Source organism: Littorina saxatilis, linkage group LG16 (assembly GCF_037325665.1).
Source record: "Littorina saxatilis isolate snail1 linkage group LG16, US_GU_Lsax_2.0, whole genome shotgun sequence".
NCBI lineage: Eukaryota > Metazoa > Mollusca > Gastropoda > Littorinimorpha > Littorinidae > Littorina > Littorina saxatilis.
In genome coordinates, this window is record NC_090260.1 from 5,511,893 (window position 1) to 5,533,478 (window position 21,586).

A 21,586-nucleotide genomic window follows, 5' to 3' on the forward strand; every position below is an offset into this window, starting at 1 on the left:
AACATTTCATCGTTCAATTGAGCAATATCAGCGTAACTTCTTATAAAGAATGACACTTTAAATAATGTCAGACATAACACTTTCTATCTAAAAAATACCGAAAAGCCAGTTCTGTGGGTGGGTGCTTTAAATAACGACAAGGCATTCACTATACACCCTGTGGGTGTGCGATTTGCTCACTTGAACATATAATTGTCAAAGTTTGTTTGTTTGGTTAACGCCCAGCCGACCACGAAGGGCCATATCAGGGCGGTCACTTGAACATATAATTGTCAAAGTTCTGTAGACTCAAATAAAAACTGCGTGACTCAATTGACATCATATAATTTTATATATTGACTTCATTTCATTTCTGTCCGGCGTACATTCTAAATCTGCCGCTGTCTGTTGGACAAGAAAATTCGAAGCATCTGAAACATATGTTTAACATGGTTTATTTAGTTTATTTAGACTGGAACAAGTATACTTGTTTTGTCAAACATGTCGCTCTCCGATGCTATGCTAAAAAGGCAGAAGACAGAAGCTAATAATCTCCATGTTAAACTGCCTGACGAGACGAAATCAAAATGACACTTGGTGATACTACATAGTCAAATACTTGTCAAATAGTGCTTTCGAACCCGCTCGGTTGGCATACACTATAACGAGAGCCCCGTTGTTGGCATACACTATAACGAGAGCCCCGTTCTTTCTGGTATTCAGCACGTGCTCCCGCCCAATTCCGTTGTTCAGTCATCGAATATTCAGCGCAACGAATTAGACAATAATATTTTCTAAGCACAGATTGCCAGGTATCCCAAATATTAGGCGGAGTTAAGAGAAGGAATTCCTTGACGTAGTAGCACAGCAGTTTATATATCAGATCCTTGTTCCTGTCTTGCAGGGGTCTGGACCAACACAGCAAGCGTCAGCACCAGCCAAGGAAGGATGGCTGTTTGTCCAAAGGAAGACTCTCTTTGGACTGGTGAAGGTTAGTGTCGTTTATACGTCCGTCTTTTCCTTTGCTTGTAAGGGTTCTTGTGTCTCTTAAGTTGAATACACAGCGCAGTTACATCCTTTGTGGACTCACATGCGTAGTTAGGTAGTTATATCATAGCAACCATCCACCATTGATGTTTTCTCCTATGTTCCTGAAGCTAGAACTTTAACACTTCACACAGTTTCTACGTTTTGAATACCTTTGATACTAAGTCAAGCTGACTCTTATTGAATTTCATGGTCACAGTAAGTTGACGTTTGGGTTATAAATAAAATGATTATTTGGTAGGTACAAAAGCACTTAAACTTTCCTCTCATTCATGGTGTGACACTGCAGTTGGGCACATAACAAGCAAGAATGTAACCGGGGAACATTGACATTTCTCAACATTATTCTACACACAAAAAACGCAAGAAGGCGAACTTTCGCGCGTGTTTTTTTAGTGTTCTATAATGACTAGCATGCTGTTGTCTCCCTTTGACCAGTTCATTGTATCTACGGTACCTATGTACTATCGGGGTTCAATGTTTGGAACAGTCATGCGCACTGATACTTCCGTACAGAGAGCCTGCCATGTGGTCACCGAATAAACCGTTGTACCTCACCCTTCTTGTGTCCGTTGGTTGTGTCCGCATAACAACCCCAAGACATTACATGTTCCTTTAAGTAAATGAGCCAGAGATTAATTGGTTTTGTACAGTGGTTTGTGTGGGCAATGGTTGGTTATTATGCCTGTCTTACACTGTGCCGAATATCCTTGCGAATATGAACAATGTTGTATTCGGCAAAAAAAGAGACGAATGGACAGGAACAAATATTGAAAATTTGAAGCCTTACCGATCATTGCGAATGCATATGTTAGGCGCGTTTGATCGATCTGCGCGATCGCGCGATCGCGCTGCGCGTTTGGTGGATCGATCAAACGCGCACACATCGATCGATGTGTGCGCGTTTGATCAATACAAAGAATACAAGAATCGTTAAAACGCGCAGCTCTTATATACTTGCGCATTTGGACGATCCGTCTCACAAATCACCATACTACGCACACGCACGTCTGCTGGCAATGACCGGAAGTTATGACCGGAAGTAGGCCTAGCTATAAGTGTCTAAACAACAATCTGTAAGACATTTTAAAAAAGAAGAAAAAATGGGATTATATTGTACCAAACACTTAGACTACCTCAAAGACATCACATCACAGGTATATATGCGTCGAGGTTGCACCTGATCATCCATTTCACATGTATTAGCTCATTGAGTGTTTAATTGTCCTTTAATAGCAAATGATTTAAAAGTTCAGCTGTTTTCATGAGATGTCAGAGGGATGGACAGAGATGAGGAAGGAGGGATTGGGGGGAGAGACTGAGAGACTAAGAGAGAGACTGAGAGAGAGAGAGAAAGTGTGTGTGAGAGAGAGAGAGAAGAGAGAGAGTCAGAGAGGAGAGAGACAGAGAAGAGAGAGAGAGAGAGAGAGAGAGAGACAGAGACAGAGAGAGAGAGATCCTGAGAGACTGAGCGACTAAGAGAGAGAGAGAGAGAGAGAGAGAGAGAGAGAGAGAGAGAGAGACAAAGAGAGAGAGAGACAGAGAGAGAGAAGAGAGAGCGATAGAGAGAGAGAGAGACTAAGAGAGAGACAGAGAGAGAGACTGAGAGACTAAGAGAGAGAGAGAAACATTGAAACATAGAACTTTATTACAGGAAAGATAGCATTAGGTCCGTAGGACCTTTCTTCCAGCTAGTCCTGATCTAAGCAAAATGGTTATAATCGAAATGGGAATACATAGGAACAAACTTTTTATGATGAAACGCAGACACACGCAATAATAGTAATATAAGAATAAGATCATAAGAGAGAGAGAGAGAGAGAGAGAGAGAGAGAGAGAGAGAGAGAGAGGGAGAGAGAGAGAGAGAGAGAGAGAGAGAGAGAGAGAGAGAGAGAGAGAGAGAGAGAGAGAGAGAGAGAGAGAGAGAGAGAGAGAGAGAGAGAGAGAGAGAGAGAGAGAGAGAGAGAGACTGTTTGAAAGATTGAGAGGCCTGACAACAAACAAATCAAAAACGTTGTTGGGGTATATTTCGGAACATTCCTGTATTTGAAACTTTTCACTTCCGGCGTGCGATGTGTGTGTGTGGTAGGGACTTACTTTGTGACAGATCGTCCAAATGCGCAAGTATAAGAGCTGCGCGTTTTAACGATTCTTGTATTCTTTGTAGCTTATTCTTTGCATCGATCAAATGCGCACACATCGATCGATGTGTGCGCGTTTGATTGATCCACCAAACGCGCAGCGCGATCGCGCGATCGCGCAGATCGATCAAACGCGCCTAACACATTCACATCCATATACGAATATCTTGTGGATGTATTACAAACGTTGCGAGTGGCCTTGCGAGTGTTGCGATTGCTTGGGGTGGGTGTGGGGGTGGGGATGGGGTGGGGGGGGGGGTGGGGGGAGAGGTGGGTGAGGGGGAAGTCCCGGAATAAAACCTTCAGGTGTGTTCCGATGTGCGGCGCGTCAAACTTCGACATTTGACCATCTTTCAGAAACGTAAGACTTTAGATGTATCATATGTCCCTGATAATAAACAAGAGCAGGAACTTTCAAGCACGCCACGTCTAACTTACAACCGTCCTGGCTGTTCACACACAATCGTCCTGGCTGTTCACACACAGTCCACCTGGCTGCTCACACACAGTCGTCCTGGCTGTTCACACACAATCGTCCTGGCTGTTCACACACAGTCGTCCTGGCTGTTCACACACAGTCGTCCTGGCTGTTCACACACAATTGTCCTGGCTGTTCACACACACTGTCCTGGCTGTTCACACAAAATCATCCTGGCTGTTCACACACAGTCGTCCTGGCTGTTCACACACAATGTCCTGGCTGTTCACACACAGTCGTCCTGGCTGTTCACACACAATCGTCCTGGCTGTTCACACACAGTCCACCTGGCTGTTCACACACAATCGTCCTGGCTGTTCACACACAATGTCCTGGCTGTTCACACACACTGTCCTGGCTGTTCATACACAGTCGTCCTGGCTGTTCACACACAATCGTCCTGGCTGTTCACACACAATGTCCTGGCTGTTCACACACAGTCGTCCTGGCTGTTCACACACAGTCGTCCTGGCTGTTCAAACACAATTAAACTGGCTGTTCACACACAATTGTACTGGCTGTTCACACAAAATCATCCTGGCTGTTCACACACAGTCGTCCTGGCTGTTCACACACAGTCGTCCTGGCTGTTCACACACAGTCGTCCTGGCTGTTCACACACAATGTCCTGGCTGTTCACACACAATCGTCCTAGCTGTTCACACACAATCGTCCTGGCTGTTCACACACAGTCGTCCTGGCTGTTCACACACAATTGTACTGGCTGTTCACACACAATTGTACTGGCTGTTCACACACAATCGTCCTGGCTGTTCACACACAGTCGTCCTAGCTGTTCACACACAATCGTCCTGGCTGTTCACACACAGTCGTCCTGGCTGTTCACACACAGTCGTCCTGGCTGTTCACACACAGTCGTCCTGGCTGTTCACACACAGTCGTCCTGGCTGTTCACACACAGTCGTCCTGGCTGTTTACACACAGTCGTCCTGGCTGTTCACACACAATCGTCCTGGCTGTTCACACACAGTCGTCCTGGCTGTTCACACACAGTCGTCCTGGCTGTTCACACACAGTCGTCCTGGCTGTTCACACACAGTCGTCCTGGCTGTTCACACACAGTCGTCCTGGCTGTTCACACACAGTCGTCTTGGCTGTTCACACACAATGGTCCTAAGTACACATCTGTTCCATCCACCAGGCGCACTGTACACGGCCATACAGGAAGCCACATCCACCAGGCGCACTGTACACGGCCATACAGGAAGCCACATCCACCAGGCGCACTGTACACGGCCATACAGGAAGCCACACATTACGTTGTTTGTGCATACACTAATTATTGACGTTAGATTTAGTTATAACGTGGAACCTGATGATGTGGGCTGGCTGCAATTATTAACATTGAAAACCAGCGTCAGAAATGTATGTGTGTGTGTGTGTGTGTGTGTGTGTGTGTGTGTGTGTGTGTGTGTGTGTGTGTGTGTTAGAGTGTGTATGTGTGTGTGTGTGTGTTAGAGTGTGTGTGTGTGTGTGTGTGTGTTAGAGTGTGTATGTGTGTGTGTGTTTGTGTGTGTTAGAGTGTGTATGTGTGTGTGTGTGTGTTAGAGTGTGTGTGTTTGTGTGTGTGTGTGTGTGCGTGTATGTGTATGTGTGTGTGTTTGTGTGTGGTTGTGTTAAAATGAGGATAATCTGTTTCTTACCACCTCCAGAGGCAGAAGCGGAGATACTGTGTGCTGGAAGGTCAGTCCAGGCTGGTGATCTACAAGGACGACACCAACACCAAGGTCAAGGCCGTTCTCCATCTACAGCAGGCTGTGAACGCCACAGTATGTCATGCTTTTAATTGTATCTCCTTTGTACTGACTTGCAGAGAGTGTAATTACTCACCAGTGTTATCATGCTCTGAACGCCACAGTATGTCATGCTTTTAACTGTATCCCCATCGCTCTGAACGCCAGCTTGTTATGAATGAAAAGTCGTAAACATAATGACAGATAGATAGATATGTTATGTTTGGATTAAAAACAAGCTCAGACAGTTAAAAAGAACAGCGAAAAGCACGCTTTCCTGGGAAGCGCTGTCCGCTATGGCTTGTCTTGTTGTCTTTTGTTTTGGCTACACACTCCATTGTTCTAAGTCTAGAAATGACTGAAAGATGAAGAGGCCTGGGGTCTGAAACTGTTCATCTATGGTATCCAAGACAAACATCAACCTCATATCTCCCCTTGGAATGTAGTGGTTATACAGGTGGTTCTATTGTAGAGGTGGTCGTCTTCTACAGGGGGTTATACAGGTGGTTCTATTGTAGAGGTGGTCGTCTTCTACAGGGAGTTATACAGGTGGTTCTATTGTAAAGGTGGTCGTCTTCTACTGGGGGTTATACAGGTGATTCTATTGTAGAGGTGGTCGTCTTCTACAGGGAGTTATACAGGTGGAATTATTGTAGAGATGGTCGTCTTCTACAGGGAGTTATACAGGTGGTTCTATTGTAGAGGTGGTCGTCTTCTGCAGGGGGTTATACAGGTGATTCTATTGTAGAGGTGGTCGTCTTCTACAGGGGGTTATACAGGTGGTTCTATTGTAGAGGTGGTCGTCTTCTACAGGGTTTTTACAGGTAATTCTATTGTAGAGGTGGTCGTCTTCTACAGGGGGTTATACAGGTGGTTCTACGTAGAGGTGGTCGTCTTCTACAGGGGATTATACAGATGGTTCTATTGTAGAGGTGGTCGTCTTCTACAGGGGGTTATACAGGTGATTCTATTGTAGAGGTGGTCGTCTTATACAGGGGGTTATACAGATGGTTCTATTGTAGAGGTGGTCGTCTTCTACAGGAAGTTATACAGGTGGTTTTATTGTAGAGGTGGTCGTCTTCTGCAGGGGGTTATACAGGTGGTCGTCTTCTCCAGGGGGTTATACAGGTGATTCTATTGTAGAGGTGGTCGTCGTCTACAGGGGGCCGGGGTTATACCGGTGGTTCTATTGTAGAGGTGGTCGTCTTCTACAGGGGATTATACAGATGGTTCTATTGTAGAGGTGGTCGTCTTCTACAGGGGGTTATACGGGTGGTTCTACGTAGAGGTGGTCGTTTTCTACAGGGGGTGATACAGGTGGTTCGGTTGTAGAGGTGGTCGTCTTATACAGGGGGTTATACAGGTGGTTCTATTGTAGAGGTGGTCGTCTACTACATGGGGTTATAGAGGTGGTTCTATTGTAGAGGTGGTCGTCTTCTACAGGAGGTTAGACAGGTGGTTCTAGTGTAGAGGTGGTCGTCTTCTACAGCGGGTTATTCAGGTGGTTCTACGTAGAGGTGGTCGTCTTATACAGGGAGTTATACAGGTGGTTCTATTGGGGAGGTGGTCATCTCCTACAGGGGGTTATACAGGTGGTTCTATTGTAGAGGTGGTCGTCTTTTACAGGGGGTTATACAGGTGGTTCTATTGGGAAGGTGGTTGTCTTCTGCAGGTGGTTATACAGATGGTTCTATTGTGAATGTGGTCGTCTTCTACAGGGGGTTATGCAGGTAGTTCTATTGTAGAGGTGGTCGTCTTCTACAGGGGGTTATGCAGGTAGTTCTATTGTAGAGGTGGTCGTCTTATACAGGGGGTTATACAGGTGGTTCTATTGTAGAGGTGGTCGTCTACTACATGGGGTTATAGAGGTGGTTCTATTGTAGAGGTGGTCGTCTTCTACAGGAGGTTAGACAGGTGGTTCTAGTGTAGAGGTGGTCGTCTTCTACAGCGGGTTATTCAGGTGGTTCTACGTAGAGGTGGTCGTCTTATACAGGGAGTTATACAGGTGGTTCTATTGGGGAGGTGGTCATCTCCTACAGGGGGTTATACATGTAGCTAGGTGGTTCTATTGGGGAGGTGGTCATCTCCTACAGGGGGTTATACAGGTGGTTCTATTGTGGAGGTGGTTGTCTTCTGCAGGTGGTTATACAGATGGTTCTATTGTAAATGTGGTCGTCTTCTACAGGGGGTTATGCAGGTAGTTCTATTGTAGAGGTGGTCGTCTTGTACAGGGGGTTATACAGGTGGTTCTATTGTAGAGGTGGTCGTCTACTACATGGGGTTATAGAGGTGGTTCTATTGTAGAGGTGGTCGTCTTCTACAGGGGGTTATGCAGGTAGTTCTATTGTAGAGGTGGTCGTCTTGTACAGGGGGTTTTGCAGGTGGTTCCATGGTAGAGGTGGTCGTTTTTTATAGGGGGTTATACATGTGGTTCTATTGTAGAGGTGGTCGTCTTTTACAGGGGGTTAGACATGTGGTTCTATGGTAGAGGTGGTCGTCTAGCTTGTACAGGGGGTTATACAGGTGGTTCTATTGTAGAGGTGCTCGTCTTCTATAGGTGGTTCTATTGTAGAGGTGGTCGTCTTCTATAGGTGGTTCTATTGTAGAGGTGGTCGTCTTCTATAGGTGGTTCTATTGTAGAGGTGGTCGTCTTCTACAGGGGGTTATGCAGGTAGTTCTATTGTAGAGGTGGTCGTCTTCTACAGGGGGTTATGCAGGTAGTTCTATTGTAGAGGTGGTCGTCTTCTACAGGGGGTTATGCAGGTAGTTCTATTGTGAATGTGGTCGTCTTCTACAGGGGGTTATGCAGGTAGTTCTATTGCAGAGGTGGTCGTCTTGTACAGGGGGTTATGCAGGTGGTTCCATGGTAGAGGTGGTCGTCTTTTATAGGGGGTTATATACTGTTCAAAAAAAGAAACGCATAGCTTGTAATATTTGGTTAATTTAGTTATATGGCTACAAGGATATCCACCAAACTGCAGAAAATGTTTATCTGGTCGTCGACCTTTCGTCCATTGCCACAAGTGAGCTCTGCACGTGACGCATGCGTTATCAGTGGCTACAATGTCAAAATTGCTCATTTGGCATGACCACTCGTCATGCTTCAGTGTAATCTCGTGAAACTCGGGGAATATTGAGCTCTCACCATGTCTTCCAAAACCCATAAAAGCGGATTGTTCGCCACAAAGAAATCAGACGACAATTCAGCGACGAAAGATGGCCCGATTGAGCAGAGAAGACCGCCAAATTGCATTGGGTCGTTTACAAGCAGGCCAAAGTCAAAGTGCAATCGCCAGGCACTTCCACGTGTCCCAGAGCACCATCAGTAGACTGTGGGTCAGGTTTCAAGCCACTGGCTCCGTTGCTGACTTGCCACGAGCGGGAAGACCAAGGGCGACAACTGCTGCTCACGACCGCTTCATACGGCTCCGCCACCTCCGGAATCGTTTCCTGTCGGCCTCATCTTCTGTCCAGGCTCTCCCCGGGCCACACCGATTATCGGACCAGACCGTGCGGAACCGCCTGCATGAAGCTGGTTTGAGAGCTCGCAGACCTCACAGAGGAGCTGTCCTCACCCGCCGCCATCGCCAGAACCGAGTGCAGTGGGGCAACCAGCACCTTCGCTGGACCGTCCGGAATCACTGGAGACACGTGTGGTTCAGCGACGAGTCCTACTTCCTGCTCCAGCGACATGATGGTCGGAGGAGGGTCTACCGGAGAGTAAACGAACGTTACGCGCCCAACTGTGTGGATGAGGCACCCGTTCATGGTGGTGGAGGCGTCATGGTGTGGGGGGCGATCAATACCGCTGGAAGGAGCACCCTGGTGCACGTCCAAGGGCGCATAACTGCCCAGCGATACGTGGAGGAAATTCTGCGCCCACACGCCCTTCCTCTTCTGGCTGACCAGGATGCCATATTCCAGCAGGACAACGCTCGCCCGCACACAGCACGACTCACCACCCAGTTCCTCACCGACCACCATGTCCAGGTGCTTCCCTGGCCATCCATGTCGCCAGACATGAACCCGATAGAACACCTCTGGGATGAATTGGACAGACGTGTGCGCAGGCGAGAAGAAGCGCCGGCAAATCACCGCGATCTATTGCAGGCACTTCAGGAGGAGTGGGACACCATCCCACAGCAAGATATCCGGCATCTGATCCAGTCCATGCCCAGAAGGTGCCGGGCAGTTGTTGCTGCTCAAGGCAGTCACACCCCCTACTGACTTGACAGCCTCGGCACCCAATCGTATTGATTGACTGATTGATTTGAAGATGCAAATGAACTGTGTGTGCATTCAACTGTGTCCATACCAAATTTCAAACAAATGATCTAAATATTGGATTTTCTGTTAATTTTTTCGAAAAATAAAACAAATTTGGCAAGTAGCAACTATGCGTTTCTTTTTTTGAACAGTATACATGTGGTTCTATTGTAGAGGTGGTCGTCTTTTACAGGGGGTTAGACAGGTGGTTCTATGGTAGAGGTGGTCGTCTTCTACAGGGGGTTAGACAGGTGGTTCTATTGTAGAGGTGGTCGTCTTCTATAGGTGGTTCTATTGTAGAGGTGGTCGTCTTCTATAGGTGGTTCTATTGTAGAGGTGGTCGTCTTCTACAGGGGGTTATGCAGGTAGTTCTATTGTAGAGGTGGTCGTCTTCTACAGGGGGTTATGCAGGTGGTTCTATTGTGAATGTGGTCGTCTTCTACAGGGGGTTATGCAGGTAGTTCTATTGTAGAGGTGGTCGTCTTGTACAGGGGGTTTTGCAGGTGGTTCCATGGTAGAGGTGGTCGTTTTTTATAGGGGGTTATACATGTGGTTCTATTGTAGAGGTGGTCGTCTTTTACAGGGGGTTAGACATGTGGTTCTATGGTAGAGGTGGTCGTCTTCTACATGGGGTTAGACAGGTGGTTCTATTGTAGAGGTGGTCGTCTTCTATAGGTGGTTCTATTGTAGAGGTGGTCGTCTTCTATAGGTGGTTCTATTGTAGAGGTGGTCGTCTTCCACAGGGGGTTATACAGGTGGTTCTATTGTGGAAGGTTCGGGAAACTGAGATCTTTTTATTCTTGATGATGTGTTGCGGACTCTCTCTCGACTTTCACTCACGGACATAACCAGATGACATTGTGACACTGAAAAGCAGTATACTGACATGGCAAACTTTATTCCTGTGTTTAACATCTTCCAAATACATCTTCGCCTACCCAGCCGAAGCCGGGTGGCCACAAGCCACAATGCAAAGTTGACTACATCTTGTCAGTTAGTGGATCTCACAACAACACACGTCCTCTCTCCTTACAGGGGGTTATACAGGTGGTGCTATAGTTGACTACATCTTGTCAGTTAGTGGATCTCACAACAACACACGTCCTCTCTCCTTACAGGGGGTTATACAGGTGGTGCTATAGTTGACTACATCTTGTCAGTGGATCTCACAACAACACACGTCCTCTCTCCTTACAGGGGGCTATACAGGTGGTGCTATAGTTGACTACATCTTGTCAGTTAGTGGATCTCACAACAACACACGTCCAATCTCCTTACAGGGGGTTATACAGGTGGTGCTATAGTTGACTACATCTTGTCTGTTAGTGGATCTCACAACAACACACGTCCTCTCTCCTTACAGGGGGTTATACAGGTGGTGCTATAGTTGACTACATCTTGTCAGTTAGTGGATCTCACAACAACACACGTCCTCTCTCCTTACAGGGGGTTATACAGGTGGTTCAATTGTGGACGTGGTCGTCTTCTGCAGGTGGTTTTATTTATTGTTGAGGTGGTTTTGCTGTACAGAAGGTTCCTCTTCCCCTTCTTACTCACTGCCCCCCCCCCCCCCTCACTGCCCCCCCCCCTCACTGCCCCCCCCCCCCCCCCTCACTGCCGCCCCCCCCCCACTACATGTAGACAGTATATAGGCTATCCTTAGTTTGGCATCAGCAACTGAAGAGGTTTTAACTTCTCATTCGTCAGGGCACAAAACTTCGGCCCGGCATGTTTGGGACCTACGTGTTTGAGATCCGCATGACGGGAGATGAACCGCCTCTCGTCCTGGTGTCACGTGACAAAGCCGAGATGTTAGACTGGATCTATACTCTCAACGTCGCCATTATGTTTATCAACGGTCCCGCTCGACATGTCAACTGTCCGTCACAGGGTAAGCTTTGACAGGGTCTCCACAAAAATCACAAAGCCCGGCAAAATGTGCTGAGGCGACTGGTCCCTGCACTGTATCTATCAGCATGGCAACATGTGCTGAGGCGACTGGTCCCTGCACTGTATCTATTAGCATGGCAACATGTGCTGAGGCGACTGGTCCCTGCACTGTATCTATTAGCATGGCAACATGTGCTGAGGCGACTGGTCCCTGCACTGTATCTATTAGCATGGCAACATGTGCTGAGGCCACTGGTCCCTGCACTGTATCTATTAGCATGGCAACATGTGCTGAGGCGACTGGTCCCTGCACTGTATCTATTAGCATGGCAACATGTGCTGAGGCGACTGGTCCCTGCACTGTATCTATTAGCATGGCAACATGTGCTGAGGCGACTGGTCCCTGCACTGTATCTATTAGCATGGCAACATGTGCTGAGGCGACTGGTCCCTGCACTGTATCTATCAGCATGGCAACATGTGCTGAGGCCACTGGTCCCTGCACTGTATCTATTAGCATGGCAACATGTGCTGAGGCGACTGGTCCCTGCACTGTGTCTATTAGCATGGCAACATGTGCTGAGGCGACAGGTCCCTGCACTGTATCTATTAGCATGGCAACATGTGCTGAGGCCACTGGTCCCTGCACTGTATCTATTAGCATGGCAACATGTGCTGAGGCGACTGGTCCCTGCACTATATCTATTGCATCATGTGACTGATCTGACCAACCAGAACTGATTTTAGCTGACCCTCTATACGTTATGGTGGTGAGGCCGGTGTAGCAGTCTATTTTGAAGCAGCCCAGTTTGACCGGGAGGTCATTCTGGGCTAGCCCAGAATGACCTCCCGGTCATTCTAGGCTAGCCTATTTTGACCGGGAGGTCATTCTGGGCTAGTCAGTTTTGACACCCCCCTAGTCAATTTTGACCCCCCCTGCAAACTTCAATAATGAATACATTAAGACCTTTAGAAACAATGCATAACTACATATATCTAAGGTTTATCAGCTAGCCCAGAATGACCCCCCGGTCAAAACTGACTAGGCCAGTCAGTTTTGACCCCCCCCTTTAAACTTCAAGAATAAGTACTTTAACTTTCTAAACCGAAATAAATGTAAATATGGACAATATTTGTTAGAAAAAGGATATTACAAGGAAAAAAAAAGAAAAAAAAAAGTTTCCAAACTTCCCTTCGAACTTCAAGAATAAGTACACTAGGACCTCTCAAAACAAAACATACGCATGTATGTATGCATCTATGCATCTCCCCAGGTTAGGGGGGGGGGGGTCAAAATCAGCTAGCCCAGAATGACCCCCCTTCAAAACTGACTAGGCCAGTCAGTTTTGACCTCCCCTTCAAACTTCAAGAATATGTACTTTAGGGCCTTTTAAAACAAAGTATATGTATATCTGCACACTATTTGTTGGAAAAATATAATTTTTTTTTAAATCGGAAAAAAAACTTACTTAAAAAAAAAGTTTTTTGACGCTTCCCTTCAAACTTCAAGAATAGGTACACTAGGTCCTTTTAAAACGAAATGTACGCATATATGTATGCATCTATGCATCCCCATAAGTTTGGAGGGGGGGGGGGGGGGGGCAGTCATTCTGGGCTAGCCTAGAATGACCTCCCGTCAAAATCAGCTAGCCCAAAATGACCCCCCGGTCAAAACTGACTAGGCTTCAAACTTCAAGAATAAGTACGTTAGGACCTTTTAAAACGATATTTGTTGCAAAAATGATCTAAACAAATAAAAAAAATTGAATTTTTTTTAAAAAAAAATTAAAGAAGTTTTTGACACCTCCTTTGAAACTTTAAAAATAAGTACACTAAGACCTTTTAAAACGAAATGTACAAATAAATAAATGCATCTATGCATCTCCAGAAGTATAGGGGGGGGGGTCATTCTGGGCTAGCTGATTTTGACCGGGAGGTCATTCTGGGCTAGCCCAGAATGCCCCCCCCCAAACTTGTGGAGATGCATAGATGCATTCATTTATGCGTACATTTCGTTTTAAAAGGTCCTAGTGTACTTATTTTTGAAGTTTGAAAGGAAGCGTCGAATTTTTTTTTTCTAGAGTCAAGGGTTTTTGTTTTGTTTGTTGTAATATAATTTTTCTAATAAATATTGTCCACATTTACATTCATTTCGGTTTAAAAAGTCTTAAAGTACTAATTCTTGAAGTTTGAAGGGAGGTCAAAACTGACTGGCGTAGTCAGTTTTGACCGGGGGGTCATTCTGGGCTAGCTGATTTTGACCGGGAGGTCATTCTGGGCTAGCCCAGAATGACCCCCCCCCCCAAACTTGTGGAGATGCATAGATGCATTCATTTATGCGTACATTTCGTTTTAAAAGGTCCTAGTGTACTTATTTTTGAAGTTTAAAATGAAGCGTCAAAACTTTTTTTTTTGTTTTTGTTTTTTTAATTTTAAGTTTTTAGATCATTTTTCCCAACAGATTTTGTGCACACATACATATATTTCGTTTTAAATGGTCCTAACGTACTTATTCTTAAAGTTTGAATGGGGGGTCAAAACTGACTGGCGTAGTCAGTTTTGACCGGGGGGTCATTCTGGGCTAGCTGATTTTGACCGGGAGGTCATTCTGGGCTAGCCCAGAATGACCCCCCCCCCCCCCAAACTTGTGGAGGTGCATAGATGCATTCATTTATGCGTACATTTCGTTTTAAAAGGTCCTAGTGTACGTATTGTTGAAGTTTCAAAGGAAGCGTCGAATTTTTTTTTTTTTTGGAGAGTTAAGGGTTTTTTGTTTTGTTTGTTGTAATATCTTTTTTCTAACAAATATTGTCCACATTTACATTCATTTCGGTTTAAAAAGTCTTAAAGTACTAATTCTTGAAGTTTGAAGGGAGGTCAAAACTGACTGGCGTAGTCAGTTTTGACCGGGGGGTCATTCTGGGCTAGCTGATTTTGACCGGGAGGTCATTCTGGGCTAGCCCAGAATGACCCCCCCCCCCCAAACTTGTGGAGATGCATAGATGCATTCATTTATGCGTACATTTCGTTTTAAAAGGTCCTAGTGTACTTATTTTTGAAGTTTAAAATGAAGCGTCAAAACTTTTTTTTTTTTTTTTTTTTAATTTTAATTTTTTAGATCATTTTTCCAACAGATTTTGTGCACACATACATATATTTCGTTTTAAATGGTCCTAACGTACTTATTCTTAAAGTTTGAAGGGGGGGTCAAAACTGACTAGCGTAGTCATTTTTGACCGGGGGGTCATTCTGGGCTAGCTGATTTTGACCGGGAGGTCATTCTGGGCTAGCCCAGAATGACCCCCCCCCCCCCCAAACTTGTGGAAATGCATAGATGCATTCATTTATGTGTACATTTCGTTTTAACAGGTCCTAGTGTACTTTTTTTGAAGTTTAAAAGGAAGCGTCAAAACTTTTTATTTAAAAAAAAAAAATAATTTTAATTTTTTAGATCATTTTTCCAACAGATTTTGTGCACACATACATATATTTCGTTTTAAATGGTCCTAACGTACTTATTCTTAGAGTTTGAAGGGGGGGTCAAAACTGACTGGCGTAGTCAGTTTTGACAGGGGGTCATTCTGGGCTAGCTCCCCCAACCTTGTGGAGATGCATAGATGCATTCATTTATGCGTACATTTCGTTTTAAAAGGTCCTAGTGTACGTATTGTTGAAGTTTCAAAGGAAGCGTCGATTTTTTAATTTTTTTTTAGAGTTAAGGGTTTTTTGTTTTGTTTGTTGTAATATCATTTTTCTAACAAATATTGTCCACATTTACATTCATTTCGGTTTAAAAAGTCTTAAAGTACTAATTCTTGAAGTTTGAAGGGGGGGTCAAAACTGACTGGCCTAGTCAGTTTTGACCGGGGGGTCATTCTGGGCTAGCTGATTTTGACCGGGAGACTGCCCCCCCCCAAAAAAACTTGTGGGGATGCATAGATGCATACCTATATGTGTACATTTCGTTTTAAAAGGTCCTAGTGTATTTATTCTTAAAGTTTGAAGGTAAGCGTCGAAACTTATTTTATTTTTTTTTTTTAAGTACGTTTTGTTCGATTTTTGTTGTTGATTTTTAAAAAAATCATTTTTCCAACAAATACTGTGCTCATATACATATATTTCGTTTTAAAAGGTACTAAAGTACTTATTCTTAAAGGTTGAAGGGGAGGTCAAAACTGACTGGCCTTGTCAGTTTTGACCGGGGGGTCATTCTGGGCTAGCTGATTTTGACCCCCCCCCCCCCCAAACCTGGGGAGATGCATAGATGCATACATACATGCGTATGTTTTGTTTTAAGAGGTCCTAGTGTACTTATTCTTGAAGTTTGAAGGGAAGCGTCGAAACTTTTTATTTTTTATTTTTTTTTAGAGTTAAGGGTTTTTGTTTTGTTTGTTGTAATATCAATTTTTTAACAAATATTGTCCACATTTACATTCATTTAGTTTTAAAAAGTCTTAAAGTACTTATTCTTGAAGTTTGAAGGAGGGGGGGTCAAAACTGACTGGCCTAGTCAGTTTTGACCGGGGGGTCATTCTGGGCTAGCTGATTTTGACCGGGAGGTCATTCTGGGCTAGCCCAGAATGACCTCCCCCCCCCCAAACTTGTGGAGATGCATAGATGCATTCATTTATGCGTACATTTCGTTTTAAAAGGTCCTAGTGTACTTTTTTTTGAAGTTTCATAGGAAGCGTCAAAACTTTTTTTAAATTTTTTTTTTTAATTTTTTTTTTATTTTTTTTATTTTTAGATCATTTTTTCAACAGATTTTGTGCACACATACATATATTTCGTTTCAAATGGTCCTAACGGACTTATTCTTAACGTTTGAAGAGGGGGTCAAAACTGACTGGGGGGGGTCAAAATTGGCTAGCCCAGAATGACCTCCCGGTCAAAATCAGCTAGCCCAGAATGACCTCCCGGTCAAAACTGACTATGTGTGAAAATGGCCTGTTACACCGGGACACTTTGTGTTAATCACTCTCAAAATTAGGAAGACATGAAAACAAGTTCTGAATTCAAAGTACATGTATAAAGCTATGTTTCCAAATAGCGACACGACGGCGGCGGCGGCAGCGACAACAAGGCTAGCGGCAGGTGAATCTTAGTGTTAGTGATTCCTTCAAAAGCGGCGCGGCAGGCGGATTTGTTTTTTTCTGGTTTGACTCCTGATGATGAATCGGTCACAATCTCACACAACCATGGTCAGCTATATTTGAAGCTACTTAATATGTTGGTACCAACATTGAAAAAGATGAAACATTAAATGCAAAACCCGCTTTTGTTTCAACAACATGCTCAAAAAGCGGAACGAACCCGGTGACATTGACAACCTTTAAAGGAATTCTTGAGTGTGCCATGCAGACCTTCTCACTTGCAAATCGCATGGTCAAAGTTCCAAAGAATCAAATGAACGATGTTCGGAAAGAACTCTGTGATAAATAAGATGTCCAAGCGTCGTGGTGATGTCGGAAAGAACTCTCTGATAAATAAGATGTCCAAGCGTTGTGGCGATGTCGGAAAGAACTCTGTGATAAATAAGATGTCCAAGCGTTGTGGTGATGTCGCATAGAACTCTGTGATAAATAAGATGTCCTAGCGTTGTGGTGATGTCGGAAAGAACTCTGTGATAAATAAGATGTCCAAGCGTTGTGGTGATGTCGGAAAGAACTCTGTGATAAATAAGATGTCCACGCGTTGTGGTGATGTCGGAAAGAACTCTGTGATAAATAAGATGTCCACGCGTTGTGGTGATGTCGGAAAGAACTCTGTGATAAATAAGATGTCCAAGCGTTGTAGAAGAGTTGTGTCCCGCTGTGGTGATGTCCGGTCACAGTGAGCCAAACAATAACAAGTTAAAACCAGCAGTCGCAGCGAATAACTGAATAATATGATGTGTACATTATGCAGTGTCCGCTCGATATGATGCCTACCTTGACTACCTCTTTGGAAATCCCGCACATCGGGGCCACGATTCACTGGTGAGGGCCTGCAGAGATCGCTGAGCACGTGTATTTCTCAGCCTCCCATGACCTCAAGCAAAAATCCCTTGACCTCAGGCAAAACACGTTGTCGGCTATCACTGTCAGTTATTCGCTGCGATTGTTGGTTTTAACTGGTCGACCACGTGTTGTGTTTGTCTCACTACAGTGGGGTGCACCCCTAGTCTACATTTACTTCAAATGTTTTGTTTTGTATTGTCTTGCTTTGATCATGAGTCTGTGTGTGTGTGTGTGTGTGTGTGTGTGTGTGTGTGTGCGTGTGTGTGTGTGTGTGTGTGTGTGTGTGTGTGTGTGTGTGTGTTTAAATATCACGTGGCAGGAATGACCGGGGGAGCGAAACACCAGGCAGAAGACAGGACTGACCCCAGCACGTGCCAACAGTCCGGTCTGAGTGACGCAGAGGTAGGTGACAGCTTTGGTCAGTGGAGTTCTCTTCGCTCAATCACCGTGCTCTGCACTAAGGTGTCGTCCATAATGCAAAGCCAATGAAAACCGTCAAGCCAGATAGTATAAACATCGTAATGTCTCATGCGCTTGTCTGTTTCACGACACACAGGTTTGATCCAACCAACTCTTCAGTTGAGAAGGTGAGGGATCAGGTGGGGGTGGGAGAAGAAACACACAGCTGTGATGATGAGAGGGATGGGGTAGTGGTGTGAGACGGAGGAGTAAAACACAGCTGTAATGATGAGAGGGATGGGGGTAGTGGTGTCAGACGCAGAAGTAAAACACAGCTGTGATGATGAGATGAATGGAGTTGTCGTGTAAGACGGAGGAATAAAACACAGCTGTGATGATGAGAGGGATGGCCTGCGGGTACGGGTGTAAGACGCGGGAGTAACACACAGCTGTGATGATGAGAGGGATGGGGGTAGGGGTGTGAGACGGAGGATCAAAACACAACTGTGATAATGAGAGGGATGGGGGTACGGGTGTAAGACGGGGGAGTAAAACACAGCTGTGATGATGAGAGGGATGGGGGTAGTGGTGTCAGACGGAGGAGTGAAACATAGCTGTGAAGTTATGAGGCATGTGATAGTGGTGTGAGACGGAGGGGTAAAACACAACTGTGATAATGAGAGGGATGGGGTAGTGGTGTGAGACGGAGGAGTGAAACACAGCTGTGATGTTATGAGGCATGTGATAGTGGTGTGAGACGGAGGAGTGAAACACAGCTGTGATGTTATGAGGCATGTGATAGTGGTGTGAGACGGAGGAGTAAAACACAGCTGTGATGATGAGAGGCATGACTGTGGTAGTGGTGTGAGACGGAGGAGTAAAACACAGCTGTGATGTTATGAGGCATGTGGTAGTGGTGTGAGATGGAGGAGTAAAACACAGATGTGATGTAATGAGGCATGTGATAGTGGTGTGAGACGGAGGAGTAAAACACAGCTGTGATGATGAGAGGGATGTGGTAGTGGTGTGAGACGGAGGAGGAAAACATAGCTGTGATGATGAGAGGGATGGGGGTAAGGGAGTAAGACGGATGAGTAAAACACAGCTGTAATGATGAGTGGGATGGGGTAGTGGTGTAAGACGGAGGGGGTAGGGGTGTGAGTGGGGGAGGGAGGAGGAAAACACAGCTATGATGGTGAGAGGGAGGGGGTAGGGGTGTGAGAGGGGGAGGGAGGAGGAAAACACAGCTGTGATGATGAGAGGGAGGAGGTAGGGGTGTGATTGGGGGAGGGAGGAGGAAAACACAGCTGTGATGGTGAGAGGGAGGAGGTAGGGGTGTGATTGGGGGAGGGAGGAGGAAAACACAGCTGAGATGGTGAGAGGGAGGGGGTAGGGGTGTGAGTGGGGGAGGGAGGAGGAAAACACAGCTGTGATGGTGAGAGGGAGGGGGTAGGGGTGTGAGTGGGGAAGACAGGAGGAAAACACAGCTATGATGGTGAGAGGGAGGGGGTAGGGGTGTGAGTGGGGAAGGCAGGAGGAAAACACAGTTATGATGATGAGAGGGATGGGGGTAGGGGTGTGAGACGGAAGAGTAAAACACAGCTGTGATGATGAGAGGGAATGGTGTAGGGGTGAGAGACGGAGGAGGAAATTACATTTGTGATGATGAGAGGGATGGGGGTAGGGGTGTGAGTGGGGGAGGGAGGAGGAAAACACAGCTATGATGGTAAGAGGGAGGGGGTAGGGGTGTGAGTGGGGGAGGGAGGAGGAAAACACAGCTGTGATGGTGAGAGGGAGGGGGTAGGGGTGTGAGTGGGGGAGGGAGGAGGAAAACACAGCTGTGATGGTAAGAGGGAGGGGGTAGGGGTGTGAGAGGGGGAGGGAGGAGGAAAACACAGCTGTGATGGTAAGAGGGAGGGGGTAGGGGTGTGAGAGGGGGAGGCAGGAGGAAAACACAGCTGTGATGGTGAGAGGGAGGGGGTAGGGGTATGAGACGGAGAAGTAAAACACAGCTGTGATGGTGAGAGGGAGGGGGTAAGGGTGTGTGTGGGGGAGGGAGGAGGAAAACACAGCTGTGATGGTGAGAGGGAGGGGGTAGGGGTGTGAGTGAGGGAGGGAGGAGGAAAACACAGCTGTGATGGTAAGAGGGAGGGGGTAGGGGTATGAGAGGGGGAGGCAGGAGGAAAACACAGCTGTGATGGTGAGAGGGAGGGGGTAGGGGTATGAGACGGAGAAGTAAAACACAGCTGTGATGGTGAGAGGGAGGGGGTAGGGGTGTGAGTGGGGGAGGCAGGAGGAAAACACAGCTGTGATGGTGAGAGGGAGGGGGTAGGGGTGTGAGTGAGGGAGGGAGGAGGAAAACACAGCTGTGATGGTAAGAGGGAGGGGGTAGGGGTGTGAGAGGGGGAGGCAGGAGGAAAACACAGCTGTGATGGTGAGAGGGAGGGGGTAGGGGTATGAGACGGAGAAGTAAAACACAGCTGTGATGGTGAGAGGGAGGGGGTAGGGGTGTGAGTGGGGGAGGCAGGAGGAAAACACAGCTATGATGGTAAGAGGGAGGGGGTAGGGGTGTGAGACGGAGGAGTACAATACAGCCGTGAGAATTAGAGGGATGGGGGTAGGGGTGTGAGGCGGAGGAGGAAATTACAGCTGTGATGAAGAGAGAGATGGGGTAGGGGTGTGAGACGAAGAAGTAAAACACAGCTGTGATGATGAGAGGGATGGGGGCAGAGGTGTTAGACGTATGATTAGCACTCAGCTGTGATGGTGAGAGGGATGGGGGTAGGGGTGTGAGACGGAGGAGTAAAACTCAGCTGTGATGATGGGAGGGATGGGGGTAGGGGTGTGAGACGGAGAAGTAAAACTCAGCTGTGATGATGAGAGGGATGGGGGTAGGGGTGTGAGACGGAGAAGTAAAACACAGCTGTGATGGTGAGAGGGATGGGGGTAGGGATGTGAGTGGGGGAGGGAGGAGGAAAACACAGCTGTGATGGTGAGAGGGAGGGGGTAGGGGTGTGGGTGGGTGAGGGAGGAGGAAAACACAGCTGTGATGGTGAGAGGGAGGGGGTAGGGGTGTGATTGGGGGAGGGAGGAGGAAAACACAGCTGAGATGGTGAGAGGGAGGGGGTCGGGGTGTGAGAGGGGGAGGGAGGAGGAAAACACAGCTGAGATGGTGAGAGGGAGGGGGTAGGGTCTGAGAGGGGGAGGGAGGAGGAAAACACAGCTGTGATGGTGAGAGGGAGGGGGTAGGGGTGTGAGTGGGGGAGGGAGGAGGAAAACACAGCTGTGATGGTGAGAGGGAGGGGGTAGGGGTGTGAGTGGGGGAGGGAGGAGGAAAACACAGCTGTGATGGTGAGAGGGAGGGGGTTGTGGTGTGAGTGGGGGAGGGTTGAAGAAACACAGCTGTGATGGTGAGAGGGAGGGGGTAGGGGTGTGAGAGGGGGAGGGAGGAGGAAAACACAGCTGTGATGGTGAGAGTGAGGGGGTAGGGGTATGAGACGGAGAAGTAAAACACAGCTGTGATGGTGAGAGGGAGGGGGTAGGGGTGTGAGTGGGGGAGAGAGGAGGAAAACACAGCTGTGATGGTGAGAGGGAGGGGGTAGGGGTGTGAGAGGGGGAGGGAGGAGGAAAACA

The 21,586-nt window shown here is 46.7% G+C and overlaps 2 protein-coding genes across 3 annotated transcripts in view; one reads left to right on the forward strand and one right to left on the reverse strand.

Moving 5' to 3' along the window:
• Positions 1-21,586, reverse strand: part of LOC138950247 (uncharacterized) — a 796,434-nt gene that overhangs the window by 584,964 nt on the left and 189,884 nt on the right. The window lies entirely within an intron of this gene.
• The window catches only part of LOC138951295 (uncharacterized), a 69,290-nt gene that overhangs the window by 37,193 nt on the left and 10,511 nt on the right, over positions 1-21,586 (forward strand). The window contains exons 3-6 of the mRNA XM_070322924.1: positions 884-970; positions 5,319-5,435; positions 11,373-11,556; positions 17,874-17,956. Coding sequence (XP_070179025.1) covers positions 884-970; positions 5,319-5,435; positions 11,373-11,556; positions 17,874-17,956 — 471 coding nt within the window. The remainder of the gene's footprint in view (positions 1-883; positions 971-5,318; positions 5,436-11,372; positions 11,557-17,873; positions 17,957-21,586) is intronic.